The sequence below is a fragment of the Trichechus manatus genome, unplaced genomic scaffold (genome assembly GCF_000243295.1).
Source record: "Trichechus manatus latirostris isolate Lorelei unplaced genomic scaffold, TriManLat1.0 scaffold00073, whole genome shotgun sequence".
Lineage (NCBI taxonomy): Eukaryota > Metazoa > Chordata > Mammalia > Sirenia > Trichechidae > Trichechus > Trichechus manatus.
Genome location: NW_004444009.1, coordinates 9,542,649 through 9,559,596, shown reverse-complemented (window position 1 = coordinate 9,559,596; position 16,948 = coordinate 9,542,649). Strand labels below are relative to the sequence as shown.

The 16,948-nt window shown below is 37.5% G+C and overlaps 1 protein-coding gene across 1 annotated transcript in view; it reads right to left on the bottom strand.

Moving 5' to 3' along the window:
* TRIM33 (tripartite motif containing 33) overlaps positions 1-14,506 on the bottom strand; it is a 71,125-nt gene extending 56,619 nt beyond the window's left edge. The window contains exons 1-4 of the mRNA XM_023734900.1: positions 14,337-14,506; positions 11,339-11,457; positions 10,946-11,090; positions 10,652-10,784 (exon numbers count right to left, since the gene is read on the bottom strand). Of these exons, the coding sequence (XP_023590668.1) occupies positions 10,652-10,784; positions 10,946-11,090; positions 11,339-11,457; positions 14,337-14,418 (479 nt within the window). The 5' untranslated portion in view covers positions 14,419-14,506. The remainder of the gene's footprint in view (positions 1-10,651; positions 10,785-10,945; positions 11,091-11,338; positions 11,458-14,336) is intronic.
* Positions 14,507-16,948: the final 2,442 nt, after the last annotated feature.

Here is a 16,948-nt window from a genome sequence, read left to right as displayed (position 1 = left end):
CCCCACACACACACCCCACACACACACCCCACACACACACACAGTGTCACCATGAGTCAGAATTAATTTGATAGCAACTGGATTTTGGTTAAGTGCTCAGTTAAAGGACTAAAGATGCTCAAGCTGAATTTTTAAAAATCTAAACATCTTCATTTATAAGCAACAAATCTAGGACATAAGGATAACAGCAAAGTAAAAACGGAAGGAAAAAGATATACCATACAATTACTCACCAAAAGAAAACTGGCAGACAAAACAGACTTTAAAGCTAGCATGACTAAAGACATTAACAGTCAACTCACTGGTTCAATTCACCAGTAAGATAATTTTAAATATGTATGCTCCTAACAATATAGTTTCAAAATACAGAGAGTAAACAGTGATAAAACAAGAATTTAAGAAATCCAGAATCACAGTGGAAAATTTTAACACCTAATAGAAAAAGCAGAGAGGAAAAACTAAGGCTATAGATAGAACACACGTTTAACATGCGAGAGGGGAGATATAGAACACCACACTCCAAGTAGAGTGTACTTGTTTTGTTTTTTTTTTTTTCAAACACACCCAGAAGCTTTTAAAAAACTGATTTTGTATTAGGCCAGAGGTCAACAAACTTTTTCTGTAAAGGGCCAGGTGGCAAATATTTTCAAGTTTGTGGGTCATAAGGTCTCTGTCACAACCACTCAACTTTTCCTCTGCCTTTTCAGTGGAAATTGGCCATGGCTGTATTTGTCCCATGGACCACAGTTTGCCAAGGGCTATACGATGCCATAAAGCAAGTATTAACAAATACCAAAGGACTGAAATCATACAAACCACATTCTCTAACCACAAGGCAATTAAAGTAAAAACTATAACAAAAAGACAAGTCTTCCATGTGTTTTTAAAAGTTAAAAAACTACATTACTCTATAACCTATTCATTGTTTAAAGAAGAAATTACAATGGAAGCCAGAAAATATTTTTTATTTGAACTACTAAAAAAGCACCAAAATTTGAGACACAGCTAAAGTATACTTAACAGAAAATGTTCATATATTAGGGGGAAAAAGGATAAAATTTAAACATTTATCTCAAGGAGGCATAAAAAAGAGAAGTAAAATAAACTCAAAGAAAAGCAGAAGGAATTAAGATGAGTGCAGAAAATAATAGGGAAAAAATACAGTTTACTGGGAATCAACAAAGCCAAAAGTCGGTTCTTTGAAAAAACTAATATTGACAAACCTCTGAAAAAGACTGATCAAGATAAAAAGAGAAGGTGCAAAATAACTAATATCAGGAATGAAAAAGAGATCATCAATACAAATCTGAAGACATTAAAAGATATTAATGAAACCTGATGTCAAGAAATTTGAAAATTTAGTTAAAATTTATAGAAAATTATAGCTTACCAAAACTGACGCAAAAAAAAAAAAGAAAACCTAAACCATAAAAAATATGAATGTATAATTAAAAAATGGTTATAACTAAGCAACTCCTATCCAAAATACATATCCTAGACAACATATGCACATATATCCCAGGAAATACATGAAGGAATGTTCATCGTATTTTTTGTAATAGTCAAAAACTAGAAAGAACCCAAATGCTTGTCAATAGAAGAAAGGGTAAATTATAGCCAAGAGGTTCCCAAACTTTCTTGGTTCATGATGCCATTAGTGTCTCAGTAATTTTTTCACAGCACTCAAGGATAAATACCTAATAGTGCCATTTATTAAGTAGTTAGGTCCAAACAACCACCAAAAATTCAGTTTTTTAAAAAAATTTTAGTTATTTTTTCATTATATTTGTTTGTTAATAAATAGGTAAATACAAATGACTAAGCTTTTTTTTCCTATCTCACATTTCCTTAAAAGATAGATAAGTATTAGAAAGAAAAAAAGCATCGTAAGTTAAGGTTTATATCTATTTATAAGCAAAAAAATACGGCAACAGTACAAAGTATGGGAGCTGAGAAATGGAATTCTTCTTTGGGAAAGTCACTGATTCATGAAGTGGGAAGCAGTAAAATTTTTGAAGTAGACTTTAAGTTAAGGATGCATACCATCAGCCTAGAGCAATCTCTAAAAATAATAAAGAGGCATTATCTTAAAAATCCAAATGTAGAAATAAAATGGAATACTAAAGAGTCATTAACTTAAAAGAAGGCAAGAAAGAAGCAAAAGAAGAACAAAACACGAGAGAAACAAAAAACAAACAGTAAATGGTAGACTTAAACCTAACCATATCAATAATCACATTAAATGTAACTGGATTAAACGTTTCAATTACAAGATAGAACAAGGGCCCCTCAACTATTTATGCCCAAGTTAAAATTGATTTCTATGAAAATACATAATTGAAAACTCCTATATCCAGGCAGCTCTACTATCTATTTTTTCCTATATGTAAATCAATAAATGGAACCCCTAGGTGATAAAAATAGTTAACATGCTAGGCTGCTAACCCAAAGGTTAGAGGTTCAAGTCCACCCAGAGGCACCTCACAGAAGAAAAGGCCTGGTGACCTAGTTCAGAAAAAAACAGCCATTAAAAACTCAATGGAGTAAAGTTCTACTCTGACAGACATGGGGTTGCTGTGAACTGGAATCAACAATTGATACGCTGATATAAATTAATAAATATTTGTTGAATGTATGAAATGTTTAAATTTGTGTCAAATACTGTTTTAGGCTCTAAGAATTCATTAGTGAATAAAATAGAGACTTTTATCCTCAGGAAGGTTACATTTTAATGGGAAGAATACAAACAAAAAAGTAGTAAACTATATAAAAAATGTGTAGAAGGTGGTAAATGCTATGTCAAAATAAATCAGGATAAGGAGGGATTGGTAGTGAATGTGCAAATTGCAATTTTAAATAGAGGGTTCAGAGAAGGTCTCATTGAGAATGTGATATTAAACAAAGACTGGATGGATAGGGAGGAGCCCTGGTAGTGCAGTGGTTAAAGCGATCGACTGCTAACTAAAAGGTTGGCAGTTCAAACCCACCAGCCGCTCTGCAGGGAGACAGATGTGGCAGCCTGCTTCAGTAGAGATTTACAGCCTCAGAAACCCTATGGGGTTGCAATGAGATGGCTCAAGGGCAGTGGGTTTGGACAGATGTGACAAAATTAGCTTTGCAAACAAGTGGAGCAAGAAAACTCCAGGCAGAGGAAACAGGCAATGTAATAACGCAGCATCATCCTTGGCATGTTTGGGAAACAGCAAGGAAGCCAGTGTAGCTGTAGCAGAGTAAGTGAAGGGGAGAGCAGTAATAAATGAAGTGTGTGTACAGGGCATTATAGGCTACTGTAAAGACTCTGACTGAACTGGAGAGTCAAAGCAGGTTTTAAGCAGGAGAGAGTGACATAGTCTAATTTAAGATTCACTCTAGCAGCTAAGAATAAACTGAAGGTGATCTTTTTAATCTATAACTTACTGTAATTTTATGATGATATACACTTTGATATGGGTCTTTTTTGCAATTGTTGTGCTGGGCACCGACTAGGCCATTTCAGCCTGGTGACTCGATATACTTAGGAGAATTTCTTGAATTAGTTACTTGATTAATTGCCTTCCCAAAATTTTCTGTTCTTTCTGTGATTCGTACAGGTTGGCTGTGTCGGATATCTTTTGTAACTTTATCTTTTCTGTTTTCTCTCTGTAGTTTATTTTCAAGGAGACTATCTTGAATTTATCTACCAACCCTAATAATTAATCTTTTATTTCAGCTATCATACTTCCAAGAGCTCTTTCTTATTTTGGTTATTTCTTTTGCAGAAATGTTGCTCTTACTTTGTGACCAATAGCTTCTGATATCTTTCCAAGATGTCATAACTTTGCTTTAGTTTTATATTTCCTTTTGTTTCTGTATTCTTTCACATCTTTTCATGCCCTTTCTTCTCAGTGTACTTTGGTCTCTTTGACATGAGTGGCTGTGTCAATCAGAAGTGTTCACAGTTGTAACAGAAAATATGACTAACAATGGCTCATATAACAGAAAGACTAGAAGTAGGCAGTTGTGGTATTAGTTCAACAATTCAACATCTAACCTACAACCTCTGAAAATTTCTTGGCTTTTCTGTCATGAGCATCCAATGATGTCAGAGATCCAGATATCACATTCAAATTCAAGGTAGGAAGATGCAGAAAAAAGGCTGAGACCAACAACATTAATTCCTTTTATCAAGAAAGCAAAAGCTTTCTCAAGATCTACCCCCTCAGCAAATTCTGCTTCTATTTTATGGGCCTGAACTGCCAGAAAGGTTGGCAGAGGAAATACTTAGTTTTTCTAGCCACTATATTTGAAGCTAGGCAAGAGGGATAGAGAATGAGAATTCTCAGTGTATCCCAGAAGGTATGCCACAGTGGCTTTCCTCAGATGTATGATCCTTGATCACACATGCATACTTAAATACAAAATACTTAAAAGCTGCTCAGAATCTCTGTGTATGAGAACAGGACTTATCACTTGGTAGGCTTCAATGTAAAGCAATCTGGGAAAGACCCAGCTTTTAAACTGGAAATGAACACCAAATATCAATATTCAAAGGCTTCTTCTGACCATTCGCTATCTCTAGAGAGTGAAAAAGGCCTCTGATTCTTTCCCCCCTCCTGGGGGTGGGGTGGGGATAGGAGAATGGAAAAGTGTCACTGCTATAAATCTGAAAGCAAGTCAGGTAAGTGAAGGTCCCATGGTTTAGGGTGCAGATTTACACTTAATCTCCTTGATTTCAGCTAGTTTAGAATATTTTTAAATTTATACGAAAATTGTGAAAACAGTATAGAGTTCCCATATACGTCATACTCAGTTCCCCTTTTGTCTTAGTTACATAGTGCTGCTATAACAGAAATACCACAAGTGGATGGCTTTCAAAGAGAAATTTATTCTCTCACAGTTTTAAGAGGTCAGAAGTCCATATTCAGGGTGCCAGCTCCAGTGGAAGACTTTCTCTCTGTTGGTTCTGAGGGAGAGTCCTTGTTATCAATCTTCCCCTGGTCTAGGAGTTTATCAGCACAGGGATCCCGGTTCACAGGGTGCTCCACTCCCGCCGCTTCTTTCTTGGTGGTATGAGGTTCTCTCCTCTCTGCTGAATTATTTTGTATCTCAAAAGAGACTGACTCAAGATACAACCTAATCCTGTAGATACAGTCCTGCCTCATTAACATAACTGCCTCTAATCCTGCCTCATTAACATCATAAAGGTTAGGATTTACAACACACAGGACAATCACATATCATAAAATGGTGGACACCCACACAATACTGGGAATCTCAGTCTAGCCAAGCTGATACACATTTTTGGGGGACACAATTCAATCCATTAACAACCTAATACCCCCAAGTTCAAATAAGGTTTCTCAGACTGTTGCTTGATTGGCAGCAATAAAGTTACATGGGGTACCTGTACAAAAAGGGCCTTATTAATCACAGTATTTACCATGAACTGGGTAATGGGCATATTCAGTAGATCACCATAAACCCAATCCTGCATGGTAGACAGATGATGCATAACAATAGCTTCATCTGGGGTATTCCACTTGGCATTTCAAAGAGGAGGAAGACAGTCCTTCCTAATCAGGGTAAACAAATTTTACAGCAGCTTTATCCAGTCCAACAAGCTAGTTGTCCTTTTTCAAATTTCATGCTGTATCTGAATCACATATCATCTTTGATTGTTCAATAGTGAGCTACGGATCCTGCATTAACTCAAACATGTTCTTGCATTCTGCAGCATTCAAAACCAAAGATACTACCCCTAAGTTTGTCTATTATTTAGTAAAGGTTCTTCGAGAAGCTGAGAATACCATTCCATACAATGAGACAACTTTCACACTATATCCCTTGGTTTCAGTAGTTTCTTGTTTTTGCATTTCCCCTACCTGGACTATCTTCTTCATGGCCAGAGATTATACAGGTATTTTATTTCTTGTCCCAGATTAACTTTTCCCTTTGATAGTGGCCCTGAGTCTAGAGGCCATGGCTCAGACTGACCCAAATCTGAGGTTGGCCTAGTGTCAGGATCCACAACACTCTCTTTTACTTTCATTTTAGCTATTAGAGATAACAATAAGCAATGGATTGTATATGTAGCTTGTTTCTTATTAGTTTGCCTTATGTATTAATGAACCAATTCCTCAGGAGTTGGGTCTACCATTTCTAAATTCCATTGGTAACTTTTACCTATAGTAACTGGGTGATACAAATGGTTAAGCATTGGACTACTGACCAAAAGACTGGTGGTTCAAACCTACCCAGAGGCACCTCAGAAGAAAAGCCTTAGCCTTCAAAAGATCACAGCCTTGAAAACCCCGTAGAATACAGTTCTACTCTGTACACATGGGGTCACCATGAGCTGAAATCAACCATGGCAACTAACAACAACTGATCACAGCACAACTGCAGTTCCACACCATGGGCTGCTAGCCTTTCAGGAGTCAAAGGTTTGTCAACCCTGCCTCTCATCCTTCCTCTTCCCAAGCCACATGTTTCAGTTAGTCAGGGTCATTCTAGCGAATCCCACCTCTGATGTCAACTACAAAGTTAGGGAACAGTCCACAAGACCACCCTCACTTCTGACACTAATTGCAAATTTTGGGGTCTCCAAGACCACCCTCAAGTTCCATAATTCCCTGGAACTCTTTCTTGTTTATAATGTTGTATTGCTCAGTTTTTTTCTTATTTATTAACCTAGCCTATGTTTGTGTCAGAGCTTCAAACCAGTTCTTCCTAGTTCAGTCATAGCCAAGGAGGTGATACCGGAACACACCTCAATTTGTAAAATTTGGGTGACCTGGAACCATAACCAGAACAGAAAAAATTACTGGTCCAAACCTGGCGAAAAACTTAATCTCGCTCTTAGAAAACAAGGGCAGGATACACACTGCACAGCAACCAAATCTCTTGCCCATCGGATTCTGTGCAGAGTCAGAAACAGTGATGCCCAGCTCAAAGACAGCAGCCGACGGCTCTACTTTGAATGTGTGTCGCTCTCCTCAGTCCTGCCAATAATCCAATCTCATGCATGAGGCTCCTGAAAGAGCTGACTACGCCTCTTCTGAGTCTCCCATTCCAGGGCGTCGACCTGTTAATTTTTCCCGTTCTGGTTCTGGTTCCAGTTCACCCAAATTTTAAAAATTCGGGTCTTTTCCAGTTTCGCTTCATCAGCCTTGACTGAGACAAGTTCACACTGGTTCAAAACCCTGGCTTGTGTCTTTTCTTCATCATTTTAAAAATCCAGTTCTTGAATTCATTTTATTCTTTAAAAGTTATAATTTTTTTATCGTTATTAATTCTTTCCATATTTCAATTTTATTGTACTTTTCTTAGATTCTTACGTCAAATAGCCTGGACAGGAACCACTCATGACATTCCACAGGCAACTGAAAATAAACTGCTGTCATTATCTATCCCGAGAACTAAACAAGCAGTTTAGCATTAAGTTGGTCTACTTAGATTTTGAAGTAGTTCCAACTAGAACTACTATTGGCTCTCATCCATAAAATAATCCATAAGAAGGTCATATTTGAACGGGGCCATTAACAAAGGCAAGCCATGGCAGAATTGCAAAAGGTGTTGTCTATGACCATGTCCCGTGTCATCCGCCTACCTCTGTCCCTGCAGCTTTGGGCGTCTGTGATCCAGACATGGTTTTCAAAGTGTTCAAAATGGACTTACCCAGACTGGAGTTTATGGCAAAACCCTGTGTGTGCTACCCAGCAACAACCGCTGGAATTTTGGACCAGAAAATTTCCAGATGCCACGGTATGGTACACCCCACTTGAGAAACAATTACTAACTTGCTACATTAATTCAGACAGTTCTATGACTAAAGGACATAAAATAATCCTGAAACCTGAAATACCTATAATGTCTTGGGTGATGTCAGAGAAAAGCTCTTAATAAGGAAAGCAGTACCCAAAAGAATTCCATAAGAGAATGGAAATCGTTTATGCAGGAAGAGATTGCGGGGGGGCGTGTACAAGGAGAGCTAGTAGCCTCTTTTCCCCTAGGGCCAACTCTGAAATCTCTTGCGGTCACACAGACTGACCAACAAAGAGCTGCTTCATTTATAGATGGCAGTTTCAAGGTGAACATACAGCATCCTGTCTGGAAGGACACCACTCTAGAAGAAGGTAAAAACAAATCAGCCTCAGTGGTGTGAATTTCATGCTATTTCACCCTATGTCTGAGATTTTAACAGACTTTGCAGATGGTGTCAGAAATGAGGATGTCTTGTGGACTGTTCACTAACTTCATGCAGATGATGAAGAGAAAGACACTGGTAAGATTCAGTGATGTATGCTATACTAAACACTTGGTTGCCACATCTTTCTCCTGCAGGTGGCTGGTGGGTTTGAATTGCCAACCTTTTGGTTAGCAGCCAAGCACTTAACCACTGAGCCACCAGGGCTCCTTAATAAACACTTGAACTTTGACTATGGAGGACCACTGAAGGATGTTAGGAAAGGCAATTATACTTTAGCAAAACAATCCTAGCAGCAATGTGGACAGAACGAATTTCAAATGGTAAAACCGGAAGCGAAGAGACAAGCTGTGAATTTGTCATAATGACAACAATCTAGGCTTTTAAATCCAATGACATGGGATCTGCAATAGTCCATCCAGGAAAAATATAATAGACATGTGAACTAAAGAGGAAGGAGAAAACATTCAAGAGATAATTATGACTGGGATACAAGTGGTGAAAGAAAGGGAAGGATCATGATTATTACTTCTAGGGGATGTGGAGTTGAAGTTATTCTTTTGTGGAAAAAAGTATACCATCTTCCTTTTCATTGTGTCTCAGCATCAATGAAAAAAGCTGTAAGAAATCTAAGTATTCAAAGATCTGACTGGAGCTATGAGAAAGGGAATCTAAGGTCTTACTGAGATTATTAGCAAAACTAAGAAATGGTGAAGCATCTCACAACATGGATGAATCCGGAGCGCATTATGCTTAGTGAAATGTCAGTCACAAATGGACAAATATTATATGACACCAATATTAGAAGAACTTAAGAAAAAGTTTACACACAGAAAAAAGCATTATTTGATGGTTACAAGGTGGGGAGGGAGAAAGAGGGGAAATTACTAAGTAGATAGAAGACAAGTGGCAACTTTGGTGAAGAACAACACACAACATAGAGGAAATCAGCACAACCGGACCAAAGCAAAATCAGATTTTAAAAAAAAAAAAAAAAGGTAAGAAATGATCCAATGATGAAGACATCCACAAGCTGAGATATTTGAGAGGTGCCTCAAAAAAGAACAAAAACTAATACTTTTATGTGGTCAAATAAGTCTAAGATATTCCATATACTGTATTCAGTGTATCTATATTCTCTACACAACACAGGAGACAATGAACATACAGATTAAGAAGAGATCTGGAGTTCCACTACCTGTGTTCAAATCCTGGCTCTACCACTTAATGTAAGACCTTGTAGAGATTACTAAAGCTTTCTGTGGGTAGACTCTCACTTTAAAATAGTAATAATGGTACCTAATCCTTATAGGTAGTTGGTATCAATGAAATGAACATAAAGCATTGAGAAAAGTGCCTGGAACAAAAATTATTAAGTGTTAGCTATTATGGTTAAGTACTTGGCTACTAACCAAAAGGTCGGCAGTTCAAATCCACCAAACGGCTCCGTGGGAGAAAAACCTGGCACTCTGTACCCGTAAAGATTACAGCCTAGAAAACCCTATAGGACAGTTCTACTCTGTCACATGGGGTCACTGTAAGTCAAAAATTGACTCAACAGCACTTAACAATTAGATTATTATATCCCTTCTTAAGAGAATTCTAATGAACAGTACATTAAAAGCTCTAAGAAATCATACAGTTAAGAAACCCATTTAAAGCGTGATTAACCCAACACCTTTGACAGTAGATTCATAAAACCTATTTTCATTCATCTAGTAGAATTGTTCTAAGAAAAACACTTTAGAAAAAGCTGGACTATAAGTAGACAAAGCCATCTTTTTAACTATAATAAATAAATGGCATGGTGGCTGGGAAAATTTATTGGAGGATTTTGTTATACATCTGACATGGAATTTGGGGAAACTCACTGGAAGATGTTGTTATACACCTGACTAAAAATCTCAGTACAGTTCCAGAACACTCTGACCTAAAAGACTCATGGAAAGTGAATAGTATTGAATTCTGAGGGTAAAACAGGATTGAAGTACAAAGCTATGGTTGCTTAGATGTTTACAATTCCTGAAGGTTTTCTATAGACTCTATATCTAACATAAACGCAGTATATTTATGCTTTGATGTTAAAATGGATAACAGTTAGCCATACCCGTGGGAATATCACCTTTTCAGATTACAGGTCTACAGCCTAAATACCACAATACACTATAAAAAAGCTTATCTAAACCAGAGGCATAGCAAGAAAAGAAGTAATACAATGCTGTTCTTGCAAACCCAAACCCACATAATGATACATTTTTAACAGGAATTCATAAAACAACTGGATATGAATGTGAAAACCATTAAATAATTTACATAAATGTATGTTGTTTTAAGAAATAAAATACATAAAATTTAGATTTATAATCCTAACAAAATTATGCAATGAAAATTTACTTTAAGGAAGAATAATTAGTTTTACAAGAGGTTTTTACTATATTTCTTGGTAAGTAATTATGGTTTCTGTACCTATGTTCTTTGTGCTCCAATAGCTGGCAGTCTCTACATGTCAATCTATCACACGTTTCACAGAATAGTTTCAACTGTTCTTGTTTGTGTACAGGGCAGAAAACAGGGCGCTGACCAGATGCTCCAACAGACTCTGCAGCAAAATAAACCAAACATTTTAAACTAAATATAAAATTTTTGTCTAATTTGTCAATTCTTATTGGTATCCAAAATTTTAAAGAATAAATAGAAACAATGGTACAGGAGCAAAAGAGAGAGATTAATAGTAGTAACTAAAACTGCTTTTTATCTTACCTGAGACATCTTCTTTTTTCCTGATCAGGTGATCTTTAGTGAATTTTACTCTTTGATGTGCTTCTATACATGTCTTACATAGCCATTCTCCACATTCTACACAAAAGCCAACTGCACTCGCATTATCTTCACAACTAGTACATACCTAAAATAAAAAATACGTACATACTAATCCACACTAAACTTACACAATGAAGATCCACAAAAAGAAAAGGTTAAAACAGTCTCATTTAACCCAGTTTGAAGGTACACAATAAAGCTATTCATTTCTAAAAGACTATTTTCAAATTGAAATATGGAACTATAGTAGAATTACTCCATTATGTAACTATCCAAACATGTTTTACGTTTTGGTATCAAGATAGGAATAGAAAGAAAAATTGAGAAGCATACCTGTTCTGATTTCTCATCAGAACTGCTAGGAGCTTCAGATGTATCTTTCACAAAATAATTATCCACAAGGTCTATTTGTCTGCATTCTTGGCGGCATACTGGGCACCGAATTACACCAACTACAACACAAAATGACAACAGTAAGAAATATTCTTCAGGAAAAGTTAAGGAAATTGTGCATGATGCCCATATGGAAATGACTCACTCATATGGCAAAGACAAGACCAAAGAAATTAGATCAGGAGCTGAATAAAATAGCTCATTGAGTTATTCCATTTGGGGGAAAATGATACCCTATTTAGGAAGAGGAAACAAGCATTAATAAGGAAAAAAAAAGTCTTCTTTATTATACTTGGTGGTTGGCTGAACAATGGCGCCCAAAGATAACCAGGTCCTTATCCATGAAACCTGTGAATGTTACCTTATATGACAGTAAAAGTTGCCGATATGATCAAGGATCGTGAGACAGGGACTATCCTGTCTTATCTGGTGGACCCTAAATGTAATCATAACTTACCTTAACCAAACCAAACCTGTTGTCGTTGAGTCAGTTCTGACTCATAGCAACCCTATAAGACAGAGTAGAACTGTCCTTCCAAGGAGCGGCTGGAAGACTCAAACCGCTGACCTTTTGGTTAGCAGCCGAATGCTTAACTACTATGCTACCAGGGCTTCAACTGACCTTAGGCAGAGTGATAACAGACTACAGAAGAGAAGGAGGCAATGTGATATGGAAACATAGACTGAAGTGATGGACTTTGAAGATGGAGGAAGGGGACACAAGCCAAGAAATACAGGTGGCCACTAAAAGCTAAAAAAGGCAACGAAATAATTTTCCCCTCAGAACCTCCAGAAGCAACCAGCCATGGCGACATCCTGACTTTAGCAAAGTGAAAATTCAGACTTCTAACCCTCAGATATGTAAGAGAATAAAAATGTATTGCTTTAAGGCACCAAGTTTATGTAATTTGTTACAGCAGCAATAAGAAAATAATATACAATCTATCTTAAAAAATTCTGACTTGATTCAGAGCTACCTGAATTCATGTTGATGTGGGAAGAAAGACCATCTATGCCTTAATCTGCTAGTGTTCTAACACCTACCAGAACAGATAAATTGCTGAAATAACATACGGAAGCTAAAATTTAAGAACCAAAAAACAGCACCGCAGTCAAGACAACTGACTGACTACTATGTGTCAGGCACGGAGTTGAGAAAACTAAACCAAACCCACTGCCGTCAAGTCAATTCCAACTCACAGAAACCCTGTAAGACAGAGTACCAGTGCCTTACAGGGTTTCCAAGGCTGTAACCTTTATGGAAGCAGACTGCCACATCTTTCTCCCATGGAGTGGTTGGTGGATTCAAACTGTCAACCTTTCAGTTAGCAGCCAAGTGCTAAAGCACTGCACCACCACGGCTCCTTGTGGAATTGAGGATATGGCATAAAAGACACAATTCTTCCTTTCAAGAGGGGTTCAGCCATACATCTATGATCAACTGATTTTTGACAAGGGTATTAACTCCACTTAATGGGAAAGGAAGAGTCTCTTCAATAAATGGTGCTGGGAAACTGGATTTCCACATGAAAAAGAATGGATCAGGAGCTAAGCCTCACACCATACACAAAAACCCATTCGAAATGGATCAAGGACCTAAAAATGAAAACTAAAACCATAAAGTTCTTAGAAGAAAATGTAGGGGCAGGCTGTGGGATCTAGTGTTTGACAACATTATCAGATATGACAACAAAAAACTCTTGGCAGCAAAAGACAAAATAGATAAACGCAACCTCATTAAAATTAAATACTTTTGCACATCGAAGGACTTTATTAAACAAAATGAAAAGACAACCTACGGACTGGGAGAAAAGTTTCAGAAACCATGTATCGGATTTTTAAAAAACCCACTGCTGTCAAGTCGATACCAACTCATAGCAACCCTATATCGGATAACAGCCTATTATCCAAAACATATATAAAACTCCTACAACTTAACGTTAGAAAAGACAAACAACCCAATCAAAAAGTGGGCAAAGGACTTGTACAATTCAGCAAAGAGGATACTCAGACGGCCAGCAAGCATATGAAAAGATGTTTAACGTTATTAGCCATTACCAAAAAAAGATGAAACACGTTCCTGTCAAGTCAACTCTGACTCTTTATGAGTCGGAATTTACAGAGTAGAACTGCCCCATAGGGTTTCGAAGTTGCGGCTTGGTGGATTAGAACTGTCAACCTTTTGGTTAGCAGCCATAGCTCTTAAGTACTGTGCCACCACAGCTCCCATTTGTTGTTGCTGTTAGGTGCTATCGAGTCGGTTCCAACTCATAGTGACCCTATGTACAACAGAACGGAACACTGCCCAGTCCTGCACTATCCTCAGAACTGTTGTTATGCTGACCCATTGTTGCAGCCACTGTGTCAATCCATCTCGTTGAGGGTCTTCCTCTTTTTCACTGACCCTCTACTTTACTAACATGATGTCCTTCTCCAGGGACTGATCCCTCCTGATGACATGTCCGAAGTAAGTAAAATGAGTCTCGCTATTCTTGCTTCTAAGGAGCATTCTGGCTGTACCTCTTCCAAGATATATTTGTTCGTTCTTTTGGCAGTCCATGGGAGACACAAATCAAAACCACAATGAGATATCACCTCACTTCCACTGGAACAGCAACATTCAAAAAAATGGAAAACAAGAGATGCTGGCGAGGCTGTGGAAAAATTGGGACCCTCATCCATTGCTGGTGGAAATGTAAAACGGTTGAGCCACTGTGGAAAACAGTTTGGTAGTTCCTCAAAAAGCTGAACATAGAACTACCATTTGACCCAGCAATCCTAATCCCAGGTATACACCTAGAAGAAATGAGGCAGAAACTCAAACAGAAACCTGCACACCAATGTTCACTACAGCACTTTTCACAAGAGCCAAAAGGTGGACACAACCAAAATTTCCATCAACAGATGAATGGATAAACAAAAAGTGGTATATACATACAATGGAATATTACGTGGCTACAAAGGGAAGTGAAGTTCTGAGGCATGCCACAACAGAGATGAACCTGGAAAACATGCTGCATGAAATAAGTCAGTCAAAAAGAACAAATAGTCTATGATCTCACTTACATGAAAATAAGCAAATACATAGAAACCAAAGATTATTAATGGTTACCAGAGATGGGAGGGAGAAGGAAAGGGGAGTTTTTGTTTGGACTGCACTGAATTTATGTTGAATATTTTGGAAAAGGACAGCAATAATAATGGCACAACATGAAAAATGTAATCAATGCCACTGAATTATAAATGTGGATGTTGTTGTACTGGCAAATGTTTTGGAGTGTACATTTTCACCACACAAAAAAAGGAGCTTCAGTCTGTATACTGCAAAACTACAGGAAGCATCATACATACAAAGACTGGAATATAAGCAGTGTATTCCAAGACTTGTACCATGCACCAACTACAAAGCCTTAAACAGTAGCTGTCATGAAAATGCAAACATAAACACAATATATATCATTTTCAAAGAAGTGGGAATATCTGAATCTCCCAGAGACGTATATACATTGTTAAAACAAACTCAAATTCCTAATTATACATTTGAAAACAAAAGTTTTATAACGCAAAATGCATAAGATGATCTTGCTTAATGGAAATACACAAAAACAATTTCTCAAACCAAAGAAGGAACATTATGGTAAAGAGAGAACAGAAAAATGTATTTTCACATTTGAGGTGGTAGGAATTTAAAACCTTCAGGAAGCAGTTTGGAGTCCATATAACGATAAAGGAGGTAAGTATAAGTAGGGGAAATAAAACGTGGCAACTAACTCTTCTTAGAGGGAATCAGAAAAGTTTTCACTGAAGAGATGACTCTTAAACACAGGTCCTGAAGAATGAGCACACATTTACTAGTACGCAGGAGGGGGTTTACTCAGCAGGCCTGTGTTGCTCAAACTCTGCACATTCCCAGGAAAGGCCAGTCTTCAAAACTGGCCCTTGACCCAACTCCTGGGAGATGACCTCTGAGTCCTTGGAATATTCTGCAGATAAGAGTGGTTTTTGTATGCCTGAGGCCTTGAGACAAATTGTATCAGTTTGTCCAGACAGTTTGTACTAACAATGTGATTTATGGTGAATTCTTGTTTTAGTATACCTAAAGCCTTGGATAATGCTGAACATCTGACCTCTGAAGAGTAGAGTCAGTTAGTCGATACTCGTCACACAGGCAATAACCATCCCTACCCTTCTATCCACCCTCCTCCCCCAAAAAAACCCTAGGCACGAAGGCTCAGATGAGGTTCCCTGGTTGGTAATACTCCATGCATACTGTTAAACATTACTGTGGGAAGAATTAAGTGTGTCACCACGCACCTCCACTTGGAGGGGACACCAAGAAGCTTGCACCTACTCTTCCCTGGACTTTGTACCATGCACCTAATGATTTTAATCTGTACCTTCGTTGTAATAAACTGCAACAGTGAGTATAACAGCTTTTATGAGTCCTGTGAGTATTTCTAACTAATTAAAAGGCCTAAGGGTGGTCTACTCAATTGGAAAAGGAGGAAACAGCACGCAAACAGAGAAAATATCTGCAAAGTTCACAAATAGAGGGGAAAATAGTAAGCTATACAGATAGCAGCAAACATATCTATACAGTAATGTGCCACATAACCTATTCAGGCAACATCTGACCACATATATGTCCGTTGTCCCATAAGTTTATAACAGAGTTCCGAAGAAATACTTCCAAATACACTAAAACATCTTTAACATAATAATACAGTAATAATAATGTTTCGATGCACGTCACAAAGTAGTGCCTGTTTGTTACTATAAACCATTCACGTACCTTGGATTTTTAATATAATAGGCTTTATGGGAGTTAGTTTGTAACTGCGGGTTGTACGTAAGTAGGACATTCATAATCCAGGGACTGCCTGTAATATGGTGTTAGGACAACGTCCAAATCACATAATGTCCTAATACATTTATGTATACACACACACACACACACACACACACACACGCACATGCACACACACAATACCGAGAAATGGTGGAACGAGGTGAAGCAAGGCACATAAATCAGCACGAGCAATTTCAAGAAATTTACATGGAAAAGAATAACTAAACAGTTAACAGAAGAAACCCAGAGTACACAAGGTGGGAGGGAATACATCTAAGAAAGAATCTTATTTGCCTTAAACATTTCCAGAGAAGCTGGGAATTCAGAAACTTCAGGCATGAGAGAAGTCCTAATGAGACATAAGGGAATAAATTCAAGTCTGTATTAAACAGCCAATCCCACTCTTAAACTGACTACTTACATCTCACAGGTTACCCAGCAGCCAGGATGTCTTAGTCCCGAAACAATATTAGGGTTTTTCTCTATTTGCTTCTGTAGTTATTAATAATTACAGGCAGTCCCGGGTTACGAACATCCAACTTATGTACAATCCTTGGTTACAAACCAAACTCCATAAAGCCTATTATATTAAAAATTCAGGACACATACAATGGTTCATAATAACAAACAGGTGTTACTCTGTGACGTGCATTAAAAGATTATTATTATTATTACTGTATTATTACATTAAAGCTGTTATA